General features: G+C 37.0%; 1 protein-coding gene and 1 long non-coding RNA gene across 4 annotated transcripts; one reads left to right on the top strand and one right to left on the bottom strand.

Annotated features, from left to right (window-relative positions):
* Positions 1-1,530: 1,530 nt before the first annotated feature.
* her8a (hairy-related 8a) lies at positions 1,531-4,007 on the bottom strand. The gene is made up of 4 exons (XM_058782561.1): positions 3,690-4,007; positions 2,987-3,082; positions 2,767-2,839; positions 1,531-2,596 (listed from the first exon to the last, which is right to left on the bottom strand). Exons 1-4 carry the CDS (start codon positions 3,750-3,752, stop codon positions 2,178-2,180), a joined length of 651 nt encoding a protein of 216 aa, XP_058638544.1. The 5' UTR covers positions 3,753-4,007; the 3' UTR covers positions 1,531-2,177.
* Positions 4,008-7,427: 3,420 nt separating this feature from the next.
* Positions 7,428-10,333, top strand: LOC131544547 (uncharacterized). Of its 3 annotated transcripts, none has more exons than XR_009272160.1 (6): positions 7,428-7,715; positions 7,837-7,912; positions 8,689-8,814; positions 9,642-9,729; positions 9,811-9,919; positions 10,047-10,333. It is a non-coding gene; the product is annotated as an uncharacterized LOC131544547 (long non-coding RNA). The 3 variants fall into 3 exon arrangements; XR_009272159.1 differs by having other exon boundaries at positions 7,813-7,912; positions 8,692-8,814; XR_009272158.1 differs by having other exon boundaries at positions 7,813-7,912.
* The last annotated feature ends 431 nt before the right edge of the window (positions 10,334-10,764 follow it).

Here is a 10,764-nt window from a genome sequence, read left to right as displayed (position 1 = left end):
TAGTTTATTTAAGAATAAAGTTTAGCTCAGCCATGGCCAATTTTAGTATGTATGTATTTAATAACAAGATTAAAGAGAAAAGACGCAAGTGTTCACAGGAAGACTGAGCAGCCCGAATGAAGGGGCCAGTTAAGGGTTAATTGTCGGCCATCACAGACATGTTTTGTCTTGTTGAAATAGTCCATTGCCATCTGGATGTATATGGTGAACATGAATGGGTTCAGATTTAACACTTAACTACAAGTTACCAGTCAAAGACATGTTCAAACACACCGGTGGCCCTAATGAACCACATGTTGAATGAAACAGCTGGAAATTTTACTCATCCCTATCCTATCTACCCTTTCATTTTCAGGAATGAAAACGAGGCTTGGAAAGATAGACCCTTGGAGGGTAGGTTGCACACTTATATATATATATATATATATATATATATATATATATATTTAATGTTGCGTGAGCTGAAATATTGCCTCCTAGTCTCGTTTTACTTTGTACAAAATTAAATACTTTGTTTATCCTGAGTAAGTTCTATTTCCTTTCCAACTCCTACCTGCTCTAATTCAAACTATACACGAATCACACTCAATATCTATTGTTAACTTGAATGCCAGGCTAAATAAATGTGTTTTATGGTGAAATTAGCTTTAAATGTAGGAGAACACTAGATAATCCATTAGGGGCCAGTTATCTTATTTTAGCATGTGACTAGTAACTGTGGGACTTAGTACGTGACTGGTAAATAGTGACATCTAGTGGCTATTTTAAGTAATACCATTTTCTTACAATATGGATCAAACATACATTTTGTTTAGCTCAGTGGTTCTCAAACCTGTCCTGGAGTACCCCCAGCCCTGCACATTTTGTAGCGTTGGTCTCCCTCGTCTATCACACCTGATTCAACTCATCAGCTCAGTAGTGGAGACTGCAAGACCTGAAGTGGGTGTGTCAGAAATAGGGAGACATACAAAATGCTGGGGGTTCTTCATGGAGAGGTTTGAGAACCACTGCCTTAAAGAATAGTTCACCCAAAAATGCAAATTTGCTGAAATTTACTCACTCCACAGGCCATCCAAGACGTAGATGCATGAGTTTGTTTCTTCAGTGTTATAGATTTGGAGAAATTTGGCATTACATCACTTGTTGACCCATGGATCCTCTTTTGATTTTTTGATATTTTGTTGATCTTGTGCTGTTTTCTCTTTTTTGCATGCTAAACTATCCATCAAGAAATTAGCAAACCTGAAAAAGTTTTCTTATTTTCTGTATTAACAGTTTATTGAATGTAATGTTCAAATTGTTGGCATAACTAATAAATACAATAGGATTGGGATGTACAAAATGTTGAATTTGAGTAAATTAATTTAGAAGTACGTGCATGTGATGCTGTTTGTAAATGTAAAAAAATAAAATCTAAATTCTAACAATATTTGTTCGTCAGTGGAATAAAGAGCCAGTTCTAATGTATGACAGGTTAAATATGAGTAAAAAATAAAAATAAAAACTTACAAACTGATCAGTGTCATTTTAATTTTTTTTTAAAATCACCTTTATTACAGTCATCATCATTATCAAATTTTTGAGAATACAAAGTCAATACACAGTTCTGATTTTTCAGAAAGAAAATCAGTTTTAACTGCTTCAATATGAGGTACTAGTCAGACTCCTCTCTTCTTGTAATATACAAGGATGGAGTATATTCTTCACAAATGATCTTGTCAGTTCTACCCTTTCTGAGTCACCATTAGTGTTTTGCATTTAAGGTAGAGAAATATGCATAATTTCAACAAATCCCCTAAAACCCACAGTACACCATGTCTAAAACCCAGCTAGTAAAAAAAAAAAGAGAGAAAAAGCAAAGTAAGGTAATATAAACTTTCCCTAAAAGTGGTCAAGACAGCAATACTAATATATACAGTCAACGAGGGCAGCTTTGGTGTCATTTGTGATCATACCCTCAAAACATGAACATAGCATAATTTGCTTCCAAGCATGCACAGTGCTTTAAATGATACCACACAACCCCATGGGACTTTGTAACTCAATATGATGCACCCCTTTGAGTGGAAAGCACTCCAATCTCCCAAGAGATCAAATGTAATGGAAACTATTAGGTAGAAGAGGGCAGGCCATGGAAGGGCAAGGGGAGGGCAAATGGGGGGCTGGGCTGCATTCACTCACCAGGGTCTCCACATAGAGGGATCAGCTCCTGGAAAGAAAGGGGGAAGGGCCGATCGTGCTGGAGACTGAGGGGAAGGAGACCTGGGGGGAGAGGACTGAGTGGGGCTGGAGGGTGGGGAAGGAGTTGGAGGGGTGTGCAGGTGGAGAGGATGGGGATGTAAGGAGGGCAGGTTTAGAGGGGATTGGGTAGGGGATAGAGGTAGAGGGCCGGGGGTGCCAACAGAAGTTGTGCCGCTGGCCTCAGTGCTGATATGGGGAAGAGATTTCAGCAAGTGGTTTAGCAGACGAGCACCCAGGGTCTTGTCCATCCCAGGGCAGCTCAGGAGCAGGTTGTGTACCTCATGCATGCACTGAATATAGCCGCTACTGTATCTTTGTCGAGACTCAAACCCAGTGCCTGGACTGAGGCTACCACCTGGAAATAAATTATAATTTGTATAGAACCATGGGAGTGATCTGACCTCATGTAAACAATCATGAAATTACCTTTAAAGACCAGTAGGGTTTGTTTGTATGTTTGACATAATATTAACCTCAAATACGTGTGAAAAAAAAAAGTAAGATATAGTTTTAGCATAGTCTAACCTGAACCTCTTTGAAGGTTCTCCATGTGCTGAACTGTTATCTCAAGAACATCTGCCTTCTCCAATTTAGATTGCTGTGGGAAAAGTGAGAGAAAAAAAAATGCAATATAAAATTATTATTTATTTTAATAGAAAATAATAAAATAATTTAAATCAATTTATTAGTTAAATAATTTTTTTTAGAATTATAAAATTATTTATTGCTTATTTGGGTCACTTACATCCAAATTGTAGGCATCCACCATAATACCCTTTAGCTGCTCAAGGCTTGAGTTTATCCTCTCTCTGCGTCTCTTCTCTATCAAGGGTTTCCGCAGCTAAAATGATAAACAAGCCAGTTTTAGGGTGTATGAAATATTCATTAGATATCCTCAAGGGACTCATTCAGTACAAATTTGACAACACAAGACTCACAACACACGTGTCAGTTCTGTAAAGTGTATGTCTGAAGTATGAAATATTAATTGGACATCCCAAATAAGTTAATTGCATGTGAGTATTTAACATAACTAGGCCTATACTTGAAATATATCAACAGATTTGAGCATTGGATGAGGAAAAAAACATGGTAATTGCAATTTATTTTCACTCATAAGGTAAAAATCTAAAATTAAGATACATGATATACTGTGGAAACAATATTGAGATTTGCAAAACAAAGAAATTGCTTTATTAGGCAGAGCTGTTTTTGAAATTTAGCTTAGTTTTTATTTATTTAGTTATTTATTTGTTTAGATATTGTCAATAAAAGATATACACACAAACAGCAGTCTGGAACAAGTTGATTGAGTAAAATCTGCTCCACTTCATCCTATGTTTGTATATTTGTATCGCTTTCTACATTGAACAAATAAATAATATTCTGCCATAGGCCTACTTGCATGTATGAAAACAACAACAAAAAAATAACGATAATGTCACTACCTTCCGCTCTTCTTTTGCGTTGAAATTCTTCTCCGGACCGTTGCCGATATTAGAGGCCGTCATTTTTCTGCAGCTCTGGGTATTTTAGAAACCTTTCGCTTTCCCACGACTATTTGTGAAACTTGAGTTTGCGGTGGCGTAGTCTTGTTAAATCTAGAAACTAAACAGGCTCACTTAACCTCGTTTAACGTACTCACGCTCCCCCTCAAACCTCCACCCACTGAAATTACCATGACAATACATGGGTGCTTTTTGCTGCACAATTTCCCACAGTCTCGGGTTTGGCCTATTAAATACCACGAACCCCACGTTCCACGCATAATGCTGGTGCACTGAGATGAAGCAAGAGTTCAAAAGTTTGATTCCACAAGTGATTCACTGTCAGTAAATGACTCAGTCGAAAAATAAAAGTGCCTCTCACTGTAGCGACAATTAACACCAAAGTGAAAAATGATTTTACCACAAAAAGGATGCACCTGTGGATTTCATTGTCATGTTTTAATTCTGTTTACACCTGACATAGAGCATATAGGTTAGGGCATTAAATGAACTGGGATGCGTTTGAAACTTTTTTTTTTAATACTGAATTCCAGGTGCAATGTTTTTCATAATATGCAAGCAAAAACAAGAATGGGGTATCCGCTTGCCCAACAAAGACAGAGGATGGTAAAGGTTGGAGGATGGTAACGTGCAACAATAGCAAAGAAATCTTAGTTTTTAAGTGTTTTCACAGTAGGAGAACTACTATTATCTCTTAGTTTCCCACCCCTTCCTCCATAGCGCGCGACCCTTCCCCTTTACCCCCTTCACTATTGTTCTTTTCATCTGCGGGACGGGCACACTCCACTGAAGCACGCCAAGATCTCTTTTTCTGCTGTTGTCCGGCAATAATGACCCACAGTCAACGGAATAATAGACAGGGTGCCAAATCCCTAATGGCCAACTCTTCAGCAACCCAGAAAAACACATCCCTAACTTTGCGTTTTCCAAGGTCCACAGAAAGACTGATTTCGTTAAAATAATGGCTTATGAAGGAGAGTTGAACAATTCCTCAATAGCTGTGGTCTTGCGTTTACAATATCTGTTTTTGGGAAAATGGAGATTCATTTATAGGCAAATAATGTGATATTATCAGCATTAAATAGGCTATATGCCTATAATAAACAAGAGCTGTTGCAATAAACCAAAATCATTTATCATGATTATGATAGGCCTATGTCTGACAATGAATTGATCATTTCCAATATGACAGACAAATCTGTTCCATTTCCTTAGTGTTTAAAGTAAAATATTTGATTTAACCTACCACTAGAGGGTGCTAAATTTACAACAATGATATTGGAGTGCAAAACACGAAAGGTAGGCCTTTCTGTCATGCAGGAGCATAGTGTAGGCAGTGGTTTTCAGACTGCCCCTATTTTTCTTTTTAAATTGACGTGACTCATATATACAACCATTTACATGCATCAAGTAAATCATAGCCTATAATATAGCTGGTGGCGTGAAGTGGCGAGGCTGGTGGAGAGAGTGAGTGACAGCTGCACCACAGACCGGTCTCGAGTCCCATGGAGGAGCTCTGATCATCACTGTGGGTGCTTCTGAAATTAGTCAGGGTGCTTTAGCCTTCATGGACGCCTGTCTTGACACATAATATTTTGTCCAGTCCTTTGTTATGATTATGTCTATGTCAGTCAGTGCGATTTCGAGATTTGCCGGAAATTTGCAAATTGTAGGCCAACTTTTATTTTTAATTTGGAATAGGTCACATGTAGCCAAGAAATAATTTCAGCGCTCCCTTCATAATATCGCTATCCCAGAAAATTCCATTATCAATTAATCTCTTATTTACATCTACACTTAGTGTTGAGAAGTTTTTGTGTCTCTAAACTGCACCCTCAATGCAGTGCCACACCCCTCTTTAGCCTGTTCAGTTCCCTGTTAGCCCCAAGCTCCACCCACCCAATCTCAAGCCAATTAGAACTATCTCACAGACTTTATTAGCTGCACCTGTGTCCATAGCTTGCTCTTTTGTTGCATGTGTTTATACTGTGCAGCGGACTGAGTTTTACTCCTTTCTGTGGTTTTTCCTGCGTGTGTGTAATTGAACATGTAAGTGCCTTTGTTTGATGCTTAAATATTTTGTATGACTTAAGTTTGGCCTAAATGTTTATTTTCATGCTTTCTCTAGTTCCTGTTTAGGCATGTACTTTATTTATTTAATGTGCAGTTGATGTAACATTGTGGTTGCCTTGTACCTTATTTAGCATTGTTTATTGGTAAACTAAAATGTATATCTTTTCCCTTTATAGAAACCACACACACATCTAGATGCACAAAACCTCCTTGGATGTACAATAAACTTTCCTATACCTGGTTTGACTAGACTGGACCTGTTCTTACTGACAGCCCCACTGGCTTCAAGCTAGCTACCTAAACACCTGTTACCTTTTAACTTAGCCTAGGGTGAATTGTCCTAAAGTGGGACACTGCCTAATGTGGGGTACCTAAGGTCTAGTGTTTGTAGCTCCCCCATAAATGCATGAATGACAGTAAAACTATTTGTTATCCAAAGCTGTGGTGTCATGTGATCAAAGTCAAATGTCCAGTCATATTTGAAGGTGGAGCAATCATCTGACAGGAAGCACATTGTGTGAAGACCACCCAAAGGTCAGTGACTTAGAGTTTTGACAAACTTGATATTAAGGAGTATAAATTAATTTTAAACAAAACAGTCCTGCTACTTTTTGGCCTAATGTGCTTATGGAGTGTATGTCCATCAAAATATAGTAGAATTTATATTATTTTATATTTTTATAAAATTTCCTAGTGTCCCACTTTTGGAAATGTGGTTTCGAAAAGTGGGACAGTATGATTAGGCTAATGTGCGACAGTACTTTAGTCAGTCAAAAATGTGTGGTGGGGCTTGGTTTGTGGGACAAACATGGTTATTGACAGGGTTTTAGTGTTATTATGCAATATAAAATATAAAATAGCGCAACGTTTTGTGTGAGGGGTAGCTTTGAGTGTATGGGTGAGGTGATAGAAAATGCAGGAGAACAAACTGGCGCTAAAATCAGATGCAGACGGACAAGACAGGCGTTAATGGTGCAGACCCAACTGGAAACCAAACCCCATCGTATTCTGCTGAAGTTGAACTCGAAGGAAATGAAGTGAACCCCTGGCCATGATTATGCTCTGTGTAGCATAAACAGTGTAAGCTGTGTTTGCCTAGGGAGACCAAACTAGCAGCTTATAAAATCTCGACATCAACCCTTCGCAAGCATGTAGAGGTGCCACTGCCAGGATTTGCGCCTGCTCTCTCTCTAAATACTTGCGTCATTGCATTGGTGGTTAAAATGAAGCTTTGGCAGTTTAGCAAACGGTTTTGCACAAATTAGCCAAAAAGACAGTGGTGCAGGATGTGCGACATAACATGCACAGATCACTTCTTAAATCCTGCACGCATAATATCAATGTCCATCTTGGTAAGTATTCATGCAAATTACATGAATATTACAAAAAAAATGTTTAAAACTTCTTTGAGCTGTGTGTAATATACTGTGCAACTAAATTAAGCTATACCATTGTAAAAACAAATACACTGACTGAACAAACATTAGGTGAGATAATAAAACAAAAGTCTAAAAATGAGCCTCTCCCACACACGATCCTCTCTAGTCACCTAAGAGGGGGATTCCCCTCCGTTTTCTCTGAAGCCACACTTGCTGCATTCAGGGCTCTCAAGTCTCACGCATTTCAACCAGTTCACACGCTCTCACGCCAACACCTTGTATTTCTCACGCTGAGAAGGGACAACTTGTCCCGCTACAATTACTGTACAGTTAGTAGATGAGGGAATACGGAGGTAAGTTTTATGCCGAGTTCATAACCGAACTCTCGAGTTATAGAGTGTAATGACACCTACCAGCCAATCAGAAATTAGGATGTTGTTTCCATTTAAATAACGCGATTCTGCCTCAAGCGGGTTCGTTACTAAGCAACATGGGTTCGATTTCCTGAAATAAGGTGATTTTACGTGTAAAATAATTTTTGGAATGTTTACAATTTGTTATATATATATATATATATACTTTTAGCTTCTTTCATTTTGGCTCGTTGACAGATCCTCTCGTCTCTATTCCCGCAGAGGCCTGGTTTTACTACGAGTCTGAAGCAGCCACATTTGGGCGGTTTTCTACTCAGAGGAGAGGATTCATCAAATGGTAAATTTATATTTGTTTTTGAAAACATTGAGTGCTTTGAAACGGTAATAGTGGGACTGTTTTTGTGACGCATAAAACCGTGTTTAAGTGTCGCGTCGCGTCTTTCTGCAGACGGAGCTGTGTAACGTGGGACATTTAACTTAACGTTATCAGTCATTTAATTGGCGTTATCTAATGCAAAACTGTGAAATTAGAGCGTGTTTAAAAACTTCGTTCGCAAAGTACGTTAAACTGTAAATCCGTCAGTCTTTCCTTCAGTGCCCATGCAGAGCATGCTTGAAACTAGTCTTTATCAATTCATATGGCATGCTATTTTGAGTAAATAATGTCCTAAATACTTCCAGATGTACAAAGTTAAGTTTTAATTTAGAAAGATATGTCTGAATCTCTGTATTTTCTTTTCACATTATAAATAAATTATTAGTAAGAAATTTTAAACGTGTTAATTTATATTCTAATGTAGTACACCATGTTCATTTTAAGATGCCTTATTACTCATGTCACTCATTAAAATTATATAAATGTTTAATCAGATTAAATAAATACTTAAATTGTTTCATATGGAACAAGGTTTTGTGTCTATTAACTTTAACAGTCGTTTAATTGACCCTAGAATTAAGGATGTAAATAAAAATAAGTTTAATTTGACACCTGTGTTATAGACAGCTCTCAGCATACTCAAAATTAGGGGTAATCACAATTATTTTACCATATTTACAGTCCTAATGTAAATTAAATTACTGAAATAAGTGTTTTTTATTTTTATTCTTTTTCAGTAGAATTGGCCCAGACTTCTGCAGTGTCAAGTGAAGGAAGCTCCTCTCATAAGATTGCAGACCTGGAGTCTGATGACACCGAGCGAGTGATGGAGGGAGCAGAATGATGAAGATGAAGCCAGAATTGTGAGTCGGTGTCATTTGTTGTTCTGTGTACAGTAAAAAAAAAATTAAACGCACAAACGAATATGAAAAATCAAAATTTAACTGGGCAGCCACACAATATCTGCTTATGTTCACACCTGGAATTTACTAATTATTAATTTAAGATATCAAAACACATAAAGCCCAAAAATGAAAACTCATCGTCATTTCTCACTCTCTGTCATTCCAAACCTGCAAGACTTTCATTCATTTTCAAAACACAAATGAAGATATTTTAAATGAAACCTGAGAGATTTCTGTCCTTCCATCGACAGTCTACACAACTACCACTTTGATGCTTCAAGAAGTTCATAAAGAGATCATAAAAGTAATCCAAATGAATCAAGCGGTTTAGTCACAATTTTCCGAAGAGACTCAATCGCTTTATACAATGACAGATTTCATTTTTTTTTCACATTTAAACATTGATCAGGGATCATAAACAGAAAATTTGGACTAAACCACATGATACGTATGGATTAGATCTCTTTATGAAGTTTATGAATTATCAAAGTGGTAGTTGTGTGGACCGTCAATCAAGGGACGGAAATCTTATATTCTATTAAAATATCTTCAGTATTCAAGTCTTGGTTGAGTAAACGATGGAATTTTCATTTTTGAACTAACCCTTTAATAAAAGAATGTGGCCATATGCGTCTTGTGCGTGTTCACTTGTGCATCACCCAAGATGCATGCTAATGCCAGGTGTGAACAGAGCTACTGTGTGACTACACAATCAGTTTAGCAGAATGGTTCATGAGACAGATATTGTCATTACCTTTATTTATTTATTTTTTATTTTTTCCAAGAAACCAAGTTCCTGGCTTTTCTCAAGACCTTCAAGGACCCGATTGACCTCGGAATCAGCTGTAAAGGAGGATGAAACCGATGTTTAAGGTTAGACTATATTTCAGAATAAGATTATCTATATTCTGTATTCTTGCATTTTTTGCTGAAGTTGTCATATCTGTTATTTAGAATGGGACAGCGATATTGCATCAATTTGTCTCCTTCATTTGGTTCCACCATCGCTGCAAGGGACCTGGAGAAATGTCCTCCTATCAAGCTGAAAAACATCTTCAAAAAGGTAAATTTCTGTCACTACCTATTGTCTGCCTCAAAATATTGCCAGATGTGTATTATATGAAAGACTAATAAAATTAAAATCAATTGGAGAGCTGACCTTAATTGTTGTTTTTGTCTTTGATCTGCAGGCACTAACCAGAAGAACACCTTGATTGCATAGAAGAGACCACACAGCCATACCTGCTCGCTGATGGGACAACGAGGAACAGCACTGCTACACAACTGTCGACAAGTATCTTGCTGCAATCTTGTTCAAATCTACCTGTCATATTTGTTAATGTCTAGGTAAATTTGATTTTATGTGTTTTATTAACTCTCTTATGTTTCCGTGCAACACTTAATGAATGTGACTGACTAATTAACCTCTACATATCTGGTATATGCTTTAAAGTTGCCACTTTGCCCATTTGTTAAATAAACGTTGGAATTTGTACATCTGTCTGAAGACTCTTGATTTTATGTCTAATCTTGTACATTAACACTATACAATAGCATTTTTATTTTTGCACTGAAAAGAATACTTTATTAATAACACTTAAAACAACACCAGGGGTGTTAAATACCCCAGAGTGTAAAATTTGAACAACAATTGAACAAAGGTGCTATATTAACACTAAAAATTCAACACTATGAATGGTGTACTTTTAACACTACACAAATTGGGACCATATATGATCTTTAGTAGTGTTAAACTGACACTGCGTTTTTTACTGTGTAGCTAAAAAAAATAAATAAATACTGATACTAGTGTTAGTACTTGTTCAAATCAATCACTTTAGCAGAGTTAGGCTATTTTCTGCTTATTTTGATAAATAATGTTCAATAAATATAATGTCATTAAAATGT

The sequence above is a fragment of the Onychostoma macrolepis genome, chromosome 07, assembly GCF_012432095.1.
Source record: "Onychostoma macrolepis isolate SWU-2019 chromosome 07, ASM1243209v1, whole genome shotgun sequence".
In the NCBI taxonomy this organism is placed as follows: Eukaryota; Metazoa; Chordata; class Actinopteri; order Cypriniformes; family Cyprinidae; genus Onychostoma; species Onychostoma macrolepis.
This window is presented reverse-complemented; position numbering and strand designations above follow the sequence as displayed.